This window comes from Mytilus edulis, chromosome 5 (genome assembly GCF_963676685.1).
Source record: "Mytilus edulis chromosome 5, xbMytEdul2.2, whole genome shotgun sequence".
In the NCBI taxonomy this organism is placed as follows: Eukaryota; Metazoa; Mollusca; class Bivalvia; order Mytilida; family Mytilidae; genus Mytilus; species Mytilus edulis.
In genome coordinates this window covers 12,633,237-12,650,819 of record NC_092348.1, presented here as the reverse complement: position 1 = coordinate 12,650,819, position 17,583 = coordinate 12,633,237, and the positions used below count along the sequence as shown (strand labels likewise).

Here is a 17,583-nt window from a genome sequence, read left to right as displayed (position 1 = left end):
ACTTTTAATTTAGATCCTGTTTATGAATAAAACAAGGTGTTAAAGGTGAGCAGAAATATTCATTGTCACAAAAGCCCAGAGATAGATGATAAATTGTCGATAGTCAAAAGCTAAAATTTTGTCTTTTTGGGGAAATTTGGAGAAATTATCGAAAAATTTACATTAATTTAATATATTTGTGAGAAACTGTTGTTACAACGATGCACACACCTTTTAAAAAAAATCCTTTACTAACTTTTATTTATCTATATATCTGTCAGGAGTTGGAGAGTATTGTTCCTAAAGAAATAGATGAAGTTGTTAATGAAATAGAGGGCCTAAGGATGCCTGGCCTGGGTTAGTACACATAGAATATTTCTTATTTATTTTAAACTTAAATGTTTAAGTGAGGGTTACAGTTTATGAAAAAAGCAACAAATTTGATTCCTTGAATTGCTGAAAAAGTAGAAAAAAAACTAGACCGTAAATCTTTATATTTAAATATATTATGAATTAAACTGATTTTATGAAAGAAGATGTGGTATGATTGCCTACGAGACAACTCTCCACAAGAGACTAAATGACACAGAAATGAAAAGCTATAGGTCACCATACGGCCTTCAACAATGAGTAAAACCCATATTGCATAGTCAGCTATAAGAGGCCCCAGAATCACAAATGTAAAAACAATTCAAAGAAGAAAACTAACAGCCTAATAAATGTACCAAAAAAAAAATGTAACACAGCAACAAATTACAGGCTGCTGACTTGGGACAGGCACATACATACAGAACATGGCAGGGTTAAACATGTTAGTGGGATCCCAACCCTCCCCTAACCTTGGACAGTGGTGTAACAGTTTTCGATGTAAAAAAAACTTTGAAATGGCAAAAGTATGTCAAGTGTGAAACATTTCAGTGCCTTTATTTTAGATACTGAATTGTGGAATCAAACATTTCAGTGCCTTTATTTTAGACACTGAATTGTGGAATCAAACATTTCAGTGCCTTTATTTTAGACACTGAATTGTGGAATCAAACATTTCAGTGCCTTTATTTTAGACACTGAATTGTGGAATCAAACATTTCAGTGCCTTTATTTTAGATACTGAATTGTGGAATCAAACATTTCAGTGCCTTTATTTTAGACACTGAATTGTGGAATCAAACATTTCAGTGCCTTTATTTTAGACACTGAATTGTGGAATCAAACATTTCAGTGCCTTTATTTTAGACACTGAATTGTGGAATCAAACATTTCAGTGCCTTTATTTTAGACACTGAATTGTGGAATCAAACATTTCAGTGCCTTTATTTTAGACACTGAATTGTGGAATCAAATATTTCAGTGCCTTTATTTTAGACACTGAATTGTGGAATCAAATATTTCAGTGCCTTTATTTTAGATACTGAATTGTGGAATCAAACATTTCAGTGCCTTTATTTTAGACACTGAATTGTGGAATCAAACATTTCAGTGCCTTTATTTTAGACACTGAATTGTGGAATCAAACATTTCAGTGCCTTTATTTTAGATACTGAATTGTGGAATCAAACATTTCAGTGCCTTTATTTTAGATACTGAATTGTGGAATCAAACATTTCAGTGCTTTTATATGAAAGACAGATTTATGAACTTTTTCAGTGCTTTTATTTAAAAGAGTGATTTGTGAAATCAAAAATTTCAATGATATTGTTCTTATTGAACATTTTTCTGTTTAGCCCTTGTAGACAGTATATGTAATGGTATGAATAGTATGGGTCAACCACCTGACTTGGAAGGGGATGAGGAAAATGACTCTGATGGAGAATATACCAGTTTTAGTACGCCAAAAGGAAAAGAGCAACACGTTGACCTTCAGCCATCAGTAATATCACCTGGTTTTGTGGCTAGTACTCCAGCAATCAAGACAAGAACACCAGGAAAATCTCCTGGAGCTAAACAATTACAGTTCAGTATGGAGGTATGGTTGATTGAAATTACATTCTTGTATGGTTTACAGTGTCCTTGTTGATAATTGATCACACATATATTTAGAGTATACAGGGTTTAAGCTAGAATTTTGAGGGCATTAGTCATTTTTTCATTTTTTTTAGAAAAGGGATTTTTCTTAGGTAGCAGATTATTTTTCCTAGGACTAATTAAGGAAGTAATTCCTAATTAGGGTTATATATAAATGAAAAAATAAATGTACTTTCATTTTCTTTTTCAGTATTTTATTTATCTTTAAAAGATACATACATGAGGTTTTGTTTTGATGGTTGTATCGCAAAATAGGAAGAAACAGGTTTATTTTAATGAATCAGTGGTCAATTTTCCTGTTAATGTAATTAAAACTTTTATCATTTCAGACCAGGCAGCATGCACGTCCTAGTCCAGAGAGATTAGAAGCCAGAATATGGGCAATAGAAAAGAAACAAGAAACAGTAATAGATCTGGTTCAAGACATGAGAAACAGGCACACAGAACTAGAATCTACCATAAAGGGGTTGAAGGTAGGTCTCATACTTAATGAGCATACTTAAAATTGTATTTATACCCCCGCTTTAAAAAAGGGGGGTATACTGTTTTACCTCTGTCTGTCCTTCCGTCAGTCAGTCCGTCCGTCCAATGAATATTTTTCGTCGCATTTTTCTCAGGAACTACAATACAAGGATTTCTGAAATTTGGTTTCAGGGTTTATCTAAGTCAGCTATACCGTGTGATGCGTTTTCAGATTGATCACTTGACAACTTCCTGTTTACCGAACACTTGTATGATTTTACACATGATAGCCAAGTTTAAAATTTTCGTCACATTTTTCTCAGGAACTACAATACAAGGATTTCTGAAATTTGGTTTCAGGATTTATATAAGTCAGCTATACCGTGTGATGCGTTTTTAGATTGATCACTTGACAACTTCCTGTTTACCGAACACTTGTATGATTTTACACATGATAGCCAAGTTGAAAATTTTCGTCACATTTTTCTCAGGAACTACAATAGAAGGATTTCTGAAATTTGGTTTCAGGATTTATATAAGTCAGCTATACTGTGTGATGCGTTTTCAGAATCATCACTCGACAACTTCCTGTTTACCGAACACTTGCATATTTTTACACTATTAATATTATCCACTTGCGGCGGGGGTATCATCAGTGAGCAGTAGCTCGCAGTTTCACTTGTTATCATCAATTTTACAGTATTTCAGAAGTAGATATCCAAAATTGAATTAACTGCAGGTTCTGTCTATCTTCATTAGTACACATACAAAACACACAAAAAAAAGAATATAACTGGTCATTTACTTGATATGCCAATGTTTGATGGTGTAGCTATAGCAGTTTTACCTGGTCCTTTCTTACATAAATGGACTATCTCATTCTCAATTTTATTGGATGATTGATTTGCAAACAAAGAATGAAACACTGACACTTTAAGTACTTAAATGTTCAATTCATTGGTCTGGGTAGAATATCTATTTCATACTTACATGCCATGATTATTTATTGCCTGTCATTCTAAATAATTCATGATTTTCATGTAATTTTCATTAGTGTACTGTGGATTCATCATTTATTGTTGGATGCCAATGTTCATGGATTTCGTGGATACAGGGATACCCTGAATTTAAATGTTAAACAAAAAGCAAAAGTTCTTAAGAATGTATGCAAAATCTTGCATAACAAAGAAATTAGACATACAAAAACCTGCATATTCTTGGATATCTAACATGTTAGATATCCAAGAAAAAGGCAGGTTTTTACTAATCTATAAAAAATGGTTTCTCACTAAATAAATATATTCATAGTATTTAAGGTAAATATAATGTTTCAATACATAATCAAGTATCAGTTAGATAGTTGTACCACTGGCACTTTCAATTCATCATTGTTCCAACGGTAAGTCCTATCCTTTTTGTAGAGGTAGTATAAGTTCTAAGAAAATTATTGACATTGTATGTAAATCTTTAATAATAAGTACATAATTTATAACAATATATAATCTTTGTAGGATTTGCTATTAAGCCAGAGACAAGCACCGCCCCCTCCTCCCCCACAGATGTACCCCTCACCCTACGCTGGATCAATGTACAGACCTCAGTATCAACCTCCTCCTCCACCTCCCATGATGCCTCAGCCAGGATATGGATATCAAATGCCCATGTCACCTGGACCAGGAGGGCGACCAATACCTAGCCGTGTAGGTAGGACTAATCAGTATATACCACAACCAGACATAGAAGATGAGTTTTACGATGGGGACTTTTATGAAGACAACGGTTCAGGACAGGGAATGCCTGGTCAGGACACAAGTGGTTGGACAGTTAATCATAAACCTGGAATGGAAGGTACAGTATTCATTTGTAGATAATGGTACAAATAAGGGGGTCCAAATAGATGTTGGGTATTTTTGTTTACGTATGTTTGAAGTCATAAAGGAATGACCTAGAGGTTAGAAATTACCCAGCAGAGTGTAACTCTGTATAGAATGATAGTAATCAAATGTTGATTTATAGACAGGTACAGGATAAACATTATCCACTTTACATTTAACAATATTTACAAAACTGCACTTGCATTTTGCATCCTCAACTTCTGCAAAGGATATAAACAAATTTCAATTAATTCACATATAAATCTTTAAAAAGAAATTTTGTAAAATGACTCACAACTTTTTTATTTGCATGTTTTGGGGGTTCACTATTGAAAAGCTTGGATTCAGTGTTTCAGCTTGAACCTTGAAACATAGATATAGCAAGGGACGTATAACTATACACAGCATTCCATTCACTGACTATTGATCTATTTTTTAGGCATGAGTAATCTTGGTCATCCATCTCAGCAGATGCCTCCTGCAGGATTTTTTGCCCAAGCATTAAGAGGCCAAGCTCTTCAGTTCCAACAAGGCCAGATAATGACAGGACAAGTTGGGAGACAAGGCCCACCTATGATGAGTTCTGGTTTAGTCTCCATGTCTTCAACACAATCAGTCAATTCAGGCATGTACCCTCACCCTGGTGCCCAGCAACAGTCTACAGGTATGGTTCCTGGCATGATACCAGGACAGTCTCATGGTCAGGTTCCTGGCATGATGCCAGGACAGTCACATGGTCAGGTTCCATCCCAGATGGCTGGACAAGTCCAAGGACAGCTTGCAGAATTATTAAGTACCAATACCTGCCAGCCAAGAATGACTAGGACAGAGATTCCTAAGCCACCTGGTTAGTAGAATTAAATGCAGATCAGATTATTTCATCCCATTCAGATAATTGGCTGCAACTTGCTAAAAGCATGATATTGTTGATAAAACCAAATCACTATACATAATCTAAGAGTAAAATATGTCTTTAATAGGTTAGCTTTATAAATAGAACAGCAACATCATACTTTAAAAAGCTCATTGTTAACAGGTTATACACCTCAATGAAGTCCCCTTCCACTTTAGGCAGATTTTCTCAGATTTCCTATTACATTTTGTTACTGCAAAGTTATTTTCAACAAATAAACACCATCAAGAAGTTTTTAAGTAGTCATTATGTCTCCAAAAAATATTTCCAGCACTGTGAAAGCACCAATGTGTGCATCTATATATGAAAACAACACAGTTTCCAAATTTTTATTCTTTATATTGAAAAAGATGTATGCAATACAAATAAATGTGCCCTGGAAGAAAACTTCATATCTGCATATTGTCTTTCATTTGATGTATTTGACACTTGGAAAAGCTCCACAGAGACATGTTGTAACGTCATCTTAAACAATTTTATTTTATTTTATGATTTTCTGTATCCATGAAATTCAAAAGAACTGTATGGTGAATGAATAAACATTGGATGTAACAGTTTGGAGAATCTGTTCATGAATTTAATTTTAGATTATCTCATTTTCAGAGCCACAACGACCAATGTATGGTACTTCACAAGGAGCACAGAATGTAGGAAATGTCAGTTCATCAAGTTCTACTCCAACAACTTTACCACTGCTAGGCAGTCTCCTAGCTGCTTCAACATCTCCTGACAAACCATTGGCTAATCCTGTCTCTATGGTTACTTCAGTTGCCTCTGGTTCCTCAGCACCAAAAGGAACTTTTAGTTTTGGACAACAACCAACAGGTACCCAGTCACCATTCAGTTTTGGACAAGTGTCATCAACTACTCCAGGGGGTGGTCAGAATTTGTTCACCTCACCTCAAAAGGCGTCTACAAGCTCTCCTGGTGCTGCTGGGTATATATTTCCATCTCCTCAAAAGGAAAATATTTTTGCTGGAAAATCATCAAGGGAGACGAGTCCTGTCAAATCTCCATCAAAAGATCATACAGATGAATATGAACCTAATGTTGATTTCAAACCTGTCATAGATTTACCTGATCTCGTCGAAACAAAAACTGGAGAAGAAGAAGAAGAGTCTCTTTTCTGTGAACGGGCAAAATTATTTAGATTTGACGACGGACAGTGGAAGGAAAGAGGAACTGGTGAATTGAAACTCTTACTTCATAAACAAACAAAACGAGTTCGATTATTGATGAGACGAGATCAAGTTTTGAAAGTATGTGCCAATCATTTCCTTACTAAAGAAATGAAACTTTCTCCAATGCAATCTTCTAAAAAGGCATGGTGTTGGAATGCTCAAGATTTCTCTGAGGGAGAAATTACAATTGAAAAATTAGCAGTTCGTTTTAAAGATGAGGACCTTGCTTTGAGATTCAAGACAACTTTTGAAAAACTACAGTCTGAACTTGATCAGGTGCAATCAAAGCCAGTGAAAAAAGAGCCAGCTAAAACAGTGACCTCAGATAAACCATCACTTGGTTCAATATTCAAGAAAGAGGAGGGAGCCTGGTCATGTCCTGCTTGCTTGGTATCAAATAAATCTGATGTTCAGAAATGTGCTGCTTGTCAAACACTGAAGCCAGGTCTGAAGCCAGAGGATGTTATAAAGACAGAATCAAAATCTACAAATTTATTTGGTTCTACATCAAGTAAGAATTTATTCACTCTTTCTATTAATTACAATATACCTTTAGTGAAAGAGAAAGGAATTTAGGCATTCTACATACAGGCTATAATTAAAGGATGTACTTTGGTGAAATTTAAAAATCTGATTTTTAAAAATTAATATAAATCTAAAGAGCATTTGTTACGGAATAGAATAAGATAAAAAAATATCTATAGGTAATAGAGCTCTTTTTTGAGATATTTATTATATAAAAAAATGATTGAGAAAGGCTTACTCAGACTTTTACCTTATATTTGCATTGATATTATTTGGGTCTTAAATTGAAAGAAAGGAATCGAGAATCTGCTTAAATTTTGGTAGATGACCTTCTATGAGCTATTGAAGTCTTATAGGAAAAGAAAAATAGGTGATATGGAGCGAAATATTTACCCCGTATCGTAGGGGAAAAATGATTCACCTTGTCAATCTGTTTGTCTGTACATATATCAGCAGTGTGTTTCCTATTACACAGCTTCTGTATTAAGTAATGACTGATATTTGGTCTTGAACTTTTGAACTTTGCATTTTACTGTCTAGGGGTTTTCACATGTTTCAGGCAGTCACTTCCTGTTGACCATGCTTTGAATCTTTGTCATACCCACTTAGCATGAGATTTTTTGTCAGTCTATTTATAACAATGAGTTGATACTTTGCAATGTTCTATGTTTCATATTTATTTGAATTACAATTTTGACTGATTTTTTTTTCAGGTGGTGTCAAGTTTGGAAATACAAGCTCAGAACAAAAATCTTCAGGCTTTTCATTTCAATCAGGGACTAAACCAACATCTGCTGCAGACATCAAATTTGGTCAGACAACAAAAGCAGCAGACAGCACAACTCCAGCCACAGGAAGTGGATTCAAGTTTGGGGGACAAACTGTTTCTACAATAAAAACCACAACATCTGAAGCAGATACTGGCAAACCTCCACTCAGTGGTGGATTTAAATTTGGACAATTACCAGAGTCTGACAAAACTAAGGCCACACCAGGAGCAGTAAGTTTTGGACAGTCTGTTTCTTCCACTTCTACAACTGAACCCACCAAGTCTACTATAGGTGGCTTCACATTCCAATCACCTAAACCATCTGGTTTCAGTTTTGGTGGAGAGACCAAGTCTGACACTGCCAAACCAGCTGCAACATTTTCCTTTAAGCCCAGTGCACCAATGGCTAGTCCTTCACCTTCTGCAACTGTTACAGAAATAAAGAACAAACCAGTTTCATTTAAGCCAAGCACTCCATTAGGCACTTCAACAGTTATCCCTAAGCCTGAGCCTGCTAAGAAAGATGAAAAGAAAGGATTTGGGAATCAGTTTAAACCAAAAGAAGGAAGTTGGAAATGTAATGGATGTCTAATGTCTAATAATAGTGATGCCCTAAAATGTCCTGCCTGTCAAACAATTAAACCTGGAGTTACCAAGGAGGAGGCTAAAGCCTCTGTTCAGCCTGAAAAGAAGGAGGGGAAGAAAGGATTTGGTGATTTGTTTAAACCTAAAGAGGGTGCCTGGAAATGTGATGGATGCCTTGTTTCAAATAATGGTGATGTTCTTAAATGTCCTGCCTGTGGTACATTGAAGCCAGGGGTTAAAAAGGAAGACTTACCAAAAGAAACAGAAAAGTCTTCAGCTTTTGGAAGTACAGGGGGTGGATTTAGTTTTGGTGGAAAAGGAGGCTTCAATTTTGGAACAGCTGGCAAATCTGATACAAAAGCTGCTTCTGGATTCACATTCCCTACGCCTGATTCAACAAAGGAAAAATCTGAATCCAAACCAGCTGGTTTTACCTTCACGCCAACAAAATCTGACGCAGAGAAAAATAAACCAGATGCTGCAGCCAAAGGTTTCAATTTTACATTACAACCATCTGCTACACCAGAAAAGGGCAGCAGTGGATTCAATTTTACATTGTCACCATCAAAAGATGCGGGTCCAAAGTCACCACCCACCGATGCTGAGGGTATGTACATGAATAAAGACGGAGATGATGATCATATTCATTTTGAACCGATTATTGAACTGCCGAGTGTTGTTGATGTTGTCACTGGAGAAGAAGATGAAGAAGTATTATTTCAGCATCGGTCTAAACTGTTTAGATTTGTTGATGGTGAATGGAAAGAACGTGGAGTGGGTGACATAAAAATCTCCAAACATAAAGAAAGTGGAAAAGTTAGACTTCTGATGCGCAGAGCACAAATTCATAAAATATGTTTGAATCATTATCTAACCCAGGAATTAGAGTTAAAACCTATGCCAAAAACTGATGGGAAAGCATGGATCTGGTTTGCCTTGGATTTCTCTGATGGTGAACCTGCAATGCAACAATTAGCTGTAAAATTCAAAAATCAAGAAATAGCAAATGGTTTCAAAAAGGCATTTGACGATGCCAAAGCAAAACTTGACTCCTCTGTCGCTACCCAGGAATCACCAGTAAGGAGAGTTGATGATTCTGATATTAGAACTGATGGTGTTGAATTTGTAAAAGAAGAGAAGGCAACAAAAGAACAAATAACAATGGCAAGAAAATTCTTCTTACCCGACCACTTCTATTTGTATGAGAATAAACCATCCTGTCCCGGCTGTATTGGTTGTGAGGATTACGAAACTGGGAAAAAAATCTCACCTGCAAAATCAAGAATTCCAGTTAAAGGTATGTTGAACTTTTATTATTGAAGATATTGTGTTTATTCATTTTTATGCCCCATTTATGGGCATTATGTTTTCTGGTCTGTGCCTCCATCCGTTCGTTCATTTGTCCGTTCGTCTGTGCATCCCGCTTCATGTTAAAGATTTTGGTCGAGGTAGTTTTTGATGAAGTTGAAGTCCAATCAACTTGAAACTTATTACACATGTTTCTCTATGATATGAGCTTTCTAATTTTAATGCCAATTTTGAGATTTCCCCCCATTTTCACAGTCCACTGAACATAGAAAATGATAGTGCAGATGGGGCATCCATGTTTTTTTTGTATAATGGAATATGGGATATACTTTGTATGATAAGGAGTTCAGTGCCATCAATCAGCAGATAACATGACAATAAAGTTCCAGTTGTTTGCAGAAAGCATTAGAATATAGTATCATTATTTCAATTCTAAGGAAAAAATAAGAGTATGGTACAATTATAATGCAAATACAGTAGGATTAGTTATGAACACTAACTAGTTACTCAGAAAATATAATACCATCAGTTTAGCTAAGAACATAAAAAATATAATACAGCTAATTCAGAACAGCAGAAAACATAAGAATTAAAAACCATTACCAGAGTAGTTTCATGGGCAGTATGAAAACATTAACATTTTAATAACATACAACTATTATGTTTTAACAACATGTTTATATTTGGATTTAATTATTTTAGTTGTAGCGGATACAAACTCGTCAAATGCCAAAACAAATTTATTTGGACAAAGCAGAACATCTGATTTACCTAAACCTAAATCTGAATCCAGTGTAATTGGATCAACAACAGTCAGTTCTTCTTCAGACATGAAGGGAGGAATGTTTGGTGCAGGAGCTACAGAATTCTCTTTTTCATCAATAGTTAAAGAATCTGACACATCCTCAGGAGGGGTATTTGGTGGAGGAGGGGCTTTCTCCTTTTCTGACCTGGCAAAGCAAGCAGATAGTTCTACCTCACCAGGATTTAAAGTTCAAGGTAAGATTTCTATATCAAATCTCAGACAACCTCAGGTAGGTATTCGATGGAGGAGGTGCAAGCAGATAGCAAGTTTTTGTGATAGATTTCTGTGATTCTTGTTAAAAAAAATTTAGACTTTTTCAACATAAACTAAATCATGACATGTGAAGTAGATGAGACATTGCACCTTTTGAAATATTGTTTTAGCTACTTCCATGTTTTTATTCTAGATCACACTAAACAGTTCAGCTGGACAGGAACAGGACAGCAGTTATTTTCTACTGGTGCAGGTGATGGTAATGAAGAAGGGGCAGAAGAGGCAGATGATAGTGGCTACACCTATGATCCTCAATATGAACCAATTATAGATCTACCTGATCTGGTTGATACTAAAACAGGTACAAATTTTGATACAACAAACTACTTGGGTTATTACTGGGTCACAATTTTCTTATCATTTCATTAATATGCCTTGATGTCTCTACTAGTGTCCAAGCAGTAGAAATTGGCAGTGGGCAAGATGTTGTCTCTGCTTGTTGTTTCTGTTTTATACATTTCTGTTTCATACATATTCCTCTGCCAGCTGGTCAATGCTAACCATTGTTCTGAATCAGATCCTGCGGCTTTTAGGTCAATTTAAGTGTGTCAAACTGTAACATGTGCACTACTGGTTGAGCCAGACTTGGATGGAAGGTTCTGTCATGAATCTGAAGACTTTTGGTTAGGTCTGCTTCAAATGGTTTAAGATAGTTTTCTGTCGCATCAAATTGAAACTTAATACACATTTCTATTATGAATTGAACTGTTTAATAAATACATTTATCCTGATTTAGAGTAATTTGATTGGCTGATATTGTCCTAATAAATTTCAGTACAATTTTTTATCACCTCAATTGGAATTATCTCTCTTATTTATTACTTCAATTGGAATTATCTCCCTTATACCATTGACCTAACAAAAAAAAAACAATTGAGTTGCTTTGTAGTCATAATATTTTTTATTTTTCACATTTTTTTATTTAATATCTAAAATATATTTATTGATATTGTCCTAACATTGAATTTGAATATAATAATATGTAATATAACAAAATCAGGATAAATTCGTTATACAGTGTTCAATTGTCCTAATACGAAATTTATCGGGTCAATAAAATACATATCGGGTTTGGATTCGCCTCACCCAATATGAATTTTATTGACATAAATTCTCGTATTAGGACAATTGCACACTGTGTAACTAATAGTATGGCATATTTAGGTTTTATCCAGTTTTCATGGTTTGCTGAACATGGAAATGAAGTAGGTTTAACGTGCCTGGAGCATTGCTGATGAGTCATTTATAGTTGAGATGCACTTCTAGTGCAGAATAATTGGAACTTTAATTTTATTAGTTATTGTTTCAGTTGATTTGTTGTGACATCAACTTAAAACCTGGTACCCATATTTATTGCCAAGTGAACTATTAAATATATATTCCAAATTAGTGTTTTCAACTTTATAATGAATTTACTCAACATTTCATGATTTTTCTCAACAGGGGAAGAAGACTTTGAAGAGATGTTCCGTCAAAGAGCTAAGCTGTTCAGATTTGATAAAGAGGCCAATCAATGGAAGGAAAAGGGACTTGGAGAAATGAAAATCTTAAGACATCTGGTCAACAGTGAGTATTTTAATTTGTATTGAACACTGAACATAGAAAATGATAGTGCGAGTGGGACATTCGTGTACTGTGGACACATTCTTGTTTTTCATTGTTATACATTTTTGTGGATTGCTGCATCCTCATTGATATTTGATTTCCTGGGTTTGCCAATCTCTGTGTACATAGATCTACATAGCCTACTGAAAATATATTATTCTTTGAACATTGGAATTTTTGGTTCAACTGTACCCACTGAACCCACGAAAATTTGTATCCAACAAATAATAACGAATCTACAGTAATTGTTTTTACATTAGGTTTATGTTTCAGACATACAATCATTACATACTACTATTGTTTGTTTCAGACGTACAATCATTACATACTACTCATACCTGTCAACCTCTGAAAATGAAAAGTCAGGTCATGACCTGCATTGAGAAAAAAAATCTCAGGTCATAACGCGTACGACATTTTGCGGGCTCAATTGAAGAACAAAAATATGTTTACATATAATTTATATAGTCAATATGTATATAAAACAGTTAGAACATGTATACAAGTTTATTTCAGACTATTGTTATATTCCATAGTAGCAGACTTGGCATTCTTTAAAAGAACTGCACTTGGTTTCAGTTCATAGCAATGCAAATGTGTATTCATTTTACAAGAAAGAAGAGCACACAGTGTATCCTTATTAAGATCAGCCCTAAACTCTGTAGCTATTTTCTTTACTAAAGAAAATGCCCTCTCACTGTCTGCATTGCTGTTTGGCAAAACCAGTAATGTTTTAGCAAGTTTTGACAAAACAAAAAATCTTGGCTTGTTAATAAAAATGTCATGCAACTTGGACATTTCTCCCCAAAATGTACCAATGTCAGTATCAGGGGAAGTTCAAAGTGGAAGTTCATCTAATGGGGTCAACTGATAGTCACTGAACTCATCTTGTAGCTGTGTTGTATCTTCATATCGTTACGTAGCTCAGGTAAACAGTCCTACATTTTGACTTTTGGTTACATTGAAAAAGACCGATAAAACCGAAGGTCATATTACTTCTAAATACCGGAAATAATTCCGGTCAGAAATCCGGGTGAAACGGGTAATGTTAGAAATTCCCGGGACCCGCCGGGTAAAGAAAAACTCCCGGGTGAGAGGTGAAAATAACGGGTGTCACCCGCAAAAAACGGGTGAGTTGACAGGTATGACTACTATTGTTTGTTTCAGACGTACAATCATTACATACTACTATTGTTTGTTTCAGACGTACAATCATTACATACTACTATTGTTTGTTACAGACATACAATCATTACATACTACTATTATTTGTTTAAGGTCGATACAGACTTATACTTAGAAGAGAACAAGTTTTAAAGTTAGCATGTAACCAATGGTTGACAGCAGAGATATCATTTAAACCTTTACCAACATCAGAAACATCATGGTGCTGGGTTGGACAAGATTTTAGCGACAATGAACCAGTCATTGAACAATTAGCAATTAAATTTAAGGTTAGAAATCATTGTAAATTTAATATGTTTTTTTCTGTATACTATTAAAGTGGTACAATGAACATTACATACCAAATATAGAAAGGAATAGCTTGACATATCAATTCAGATAACACACATGCAACTGTCGAAACTGATAAGCAAATTTGTATATTGTGCATTCACTGCTTTCCATTGCTATTCTAGATTATAAGCCGACTCTGTGGGACCCTCATGGGTAAACAAGGTTGTTTAAAAAACCTCTCTTGTTGTCCTCAATATGTTTCTAGATTTCATTTAATTTTATAAAATGATTTGAATATAATTTTACAATTATCATAAACATGCAATATTTATTGATTCATGTTAGTTACTTAACATCCAGTGGCATATATTTAATGCATGTTCAGGACGAGAACAAATTAACAATAAATACAAAAGGAAGGTCCTTAAATAGAAGCCCTTTGGGATATAGGTCAGAGAAATTTTAGACTGCCACTGGAAAATGAGGGTATATTGGATAGTGACAGAAATTTCACCTTGCAAAAGGCCACCTACCAACCCCTCAAAGAGTTGTTGTAAGGGTTCTTTACATGCAAAGAGCATACAACTCACTATAAATAAGGCATTGGATTTAATGTCCCTTTTCTAAAGTGTCTGCAACTTATACATCCAGGACAGCCAAATTGACCTCCCTTTTTGGCAAGAGTTTTGCTGTCAGTCAGAAGACCTAATTGATCATATTCATATTCCCTAACCATCCTTGGGGAGACTAATTGATCCTTAAACCTTGTATGGATTTAAGGAACAAAAGGATGTAATTTTAGAGCAAATACTAAAATAATTATTGGGGAATATTTAAAAGTAAACAGTATATTAGTCATTTGTTAATGATTTTTCAGACAATAGAACTGGCTCAACAGTTTAAACAAGTCATTGATACTTGTCAGAACGAAATCAGAAAGCAGAATTCAACAGCTACAGAGAAGGGAGGTAAATATTGAAATAAAGTATCAAAACTCATGGACAAATCTATTTTTAGTTATACCATTAGAATAACCACTAATTCAGACAAATGTTGAATGTTTTCCCTGAATGATTGTTTAAATGACGAGACAAACAAATCATGTACAAGTTAGAAAGGGATTTGTATTGAGGATAAACAATGTGTATCATCGTACAGCGGATATAGGTACTAACCAAGCGGGAGTGAGCGATTTTGATCTTACATGGTAACGAAAATCTTTGTTTTGTTCACAAAAATTAATGTGTACTTCAATATTAACATAATTGCTGTTTTAAGAAATGATTTGGTCGTAGGTTGATGATTAGAGAAGTCTCCTTATTTTTCCAAAACAAGAACAATAACTAAAAACATATGCAAATATTTGTCAAAGAAGTTGGCCCTCATCTCATCCGATATGTTCTATATTCATTGCAACTCTTTTTCTAATAGAAGGCCACTGTGTGTGTGTAATAAGTATAGCTGTTTCAATAATTGGCATTGCAATCTTTCATACATATGTTATTTTTCGATATTTTATCCCGAAAGAAGCGTTGTATACAGTGTTTAGCTGACCACATAAATCCTTATGTACGGTGCATAGTTAAGCTGTTGTGCACCATACACAAAAACTTTATTTTCATACTTATTTATTACCCAAAATGTTTCAAGTAATGAGTAATCACAGGTAGGTTTATGATTGGTAACTATTACTTTTGCCCTGTATTAGCTTTCTTTCAGATAACACATGTAAATGTATCAACAACTTTATCGAAATTGAAAGTTGGTGTTGACATTCGCAACTATTTGTGCATGTACAAGTTATTTGTTCTTATTAGAATATCAAAGTTGTTTTATGAATAGGAAAAAAGTCAATGCGAAAATTATTTGGGAGCAGGAATTTCAAAATTTGAGAAATGTACATTAAATATTGATAAAGCAAAACAAAGATTTTCGTTACCGTGTAAGGTCAAAATCGAACATGCCCGCTTGGTTAGTACCTATATCCAGTGTACTGATGATACACAGTGATAAAGAGCTGTACAGTTCATAGTTTGTAGATGGAAGATTGTTTATGCCACACCATCTGTAGTAGTGCTGCATATTGTTTTTGTATCTGTCTGTTTTTCCTTCCCATATTAGATTAAAGATGATCATTAGGTAGTTTTGCATGAGGTAGTGGCTACATTAACCTTAGAGTTAGTACACATGCACATTATGATTTGAAGTAAGAATCAATGCCTAGCTAGGGTTTTGATTAAGATTTTTTATTCACTAAACATGCAATTGTGATTATTTAAGCTGGCCATGGTGTGCTGTGACATATACAAATATTCTTGTCTTTTATAAATCAGGTTTATGTCTGACCTTTTCCGTAATGAAGTCAGAAATCATGTGAACCCTCAAAAAGAAGTATATACAATCTCAACATGATTTGATGTATTCCTTATGAATCACTTTACCTGAGACTTCATTTCCAGGGTTCAGTGATTCTTATAATTTTAATTTATTACAGATGCAGATATAAAACCCACAACAGTGGTAGCACAGCCAGAAGAGTCGAGAACTGTAGTAGCACAACCAATAGAGTCCAGAACCGTGGTTACACAGCCAGAAGATGCAATGAAGAATGTTATTGAAGAACAAGCTAAAGTAGAAGAAGATGAAGAAGAAGACGATGATGATTATACAACGGATGAAGACGAAGAAGAAATACTTTTTGACAAAAGAATAAAATTCTTCAGCAAAGAAGAAGATTGGAAGGTAAATTACAGTGATAATATCTCTGAATTATTTTCCATAAACTCATTAAAATTAAAGGGAACAGTGAATTACCTTGGTGTCCATGTTTTTGTAGGTGTCCACAACTGTTTCTAAGGTACTGAATGACCTATAGCAAGGTTATTTTGTCTGCAAGTTGACCTTTGAAGAAGTTGGCCAGACCCACATTTTGCAGTTCATTGGCTTCTTATTTTTGAGTTGATCAGTTTGATATAAAAAGAGATTTGCAATAATGTTTGGGTTTAAAGATGAATCTAACAACTTACCATTACAGATATTCAGTCTTCCTGCTCACTGTTTCTCTTGGTTTCTATTTATATCACTTTAACATGTTTTATTCCTGAAATGCGTATAAGATTTTCGAATGGCTTTCATCAGTCAATCCATCCTTGATAGAAACTGTTGATATGGGAATTTTAAGGGGGTAGACCTTGGTTCAGGGAGATATCTCTTTAAATTAGTTATGATTTTGAAAAAGTCAGGTTTCATAAATGTATTTTAAGCATTTACATGCAAGATTGGAAATAATCTATGTATCCTAGAAGTTTATAGAATATAATTATGAAAATGGTTGACACAAACATACTGGTGATCTTAAGAGTTATTTTCCTTTACCTATACTAGATCTACCTCCTTAAAACTTTGTAGTTAGCTGTATGATTGTCTTCATTATTATGTTCTACTATAAATGTTGTGAGATGATTTTCATTTTATATATTTGTAGGCTGTCGGACTAGGAACAATAAAGGTTATTTATGATGAAGATGTCAATGGTAACAGGATAATGGTAGAATTAGACAACAAAAACGTTGTTTGTAATCATTTAGTAACTAAGGAACTGAATATGTCTATGTAAGTAGGCTTTTGTAAATATTTTGCTTTGTGGTTCCAGAGTTACAGGACTTGAACAGTTTGAATGAAGGCAATTTTTCACATATCATGCAATAACTCCAGTATTAAATTGAGAAATTGAAAGGGGGAACGTGTCAAAGAGACAACCAGAAAAAATTGACACAACTTGCTGTTATTGAAAAGGAAAAACTACAACTATAATCCTTCTTTAT

The 17,583-nt window shown here is 34.5% G+C and overlaps 2 protein-coding genes across 2 annotated transcripts in view; one reads left to right on the top strand and one right to left on the bottom strand.

Annotated features, from left to right (window-relative positions):
* The window catches only part of LOC139523003 (E3 SUMO-protein ligase RanBP2-like), a 44,900-nt gene that overhangs the window by 23,643 nt on the left and 3,674 nt on the right, over positions 1–17,583 (top strand). The window contains exons 19-32 of the mRNA XM_071316718.1: positions 261–336; positions 1,701–1,942; positions 2,331–2,474; positions 3,975–4,311; positions 4,777–5,184; positions 5,854–6,942; positions 7,670–9,607; positions 10,321–10,617; positions 10,830–10,997; positions 12,140–12,262; positions 13,580–13,755; positions 14,637–14,727; positions 16,254–16,501; positions 17,244–17,371. Coding sequence (XP_071172819.1) covers positions 261–336; positions 1,701–1,942; positions 2,331–2,474; positions 3,975–4,311; positions 4,777–5,184; positions 5,854–6,942; positions 7,670–9,607; positions 10,321–10,617; positions 10,830–10,997; positions 12,140–12,262; positions 13,580–13,755; positions 14,637–14,727; positions 16,254–16,501; positions 17,244–17,371 — 5,465 coding nt within the window. The remainder of the gene's footprint in view (positions 1–260; positions 337–1,700; positions 1,943–2,330; positions 2,475–3,974; positions 4,312–4,776; positions 5,185–5,853; positions 6,943–7,669; positions 9,608–10,320; positions 10,618–10,829; positions 10,998–12,139; positions 12,263–13,579; positions 13,756–14,636; positions 14,728–16,253; positions 16,502–17,243; positions 17,372–17,583) is intronic.
* Positions 16,786–17,583, bottom strand: part of LOC139523004 (E3 ubiquitin-protein ligase TRIM45-like) — a 70,077-nt gene continuing 69,279 nt past the window's right edge. The window contains exon 9 of the mRNA XM_071316719.1: positions 16,786–16,859. The gene's annotated coding sequence lies outside the window, so the exon portion shown is untranslated. The remainder of the gene's footprint in view (positions 16,860–17,583) is intronic.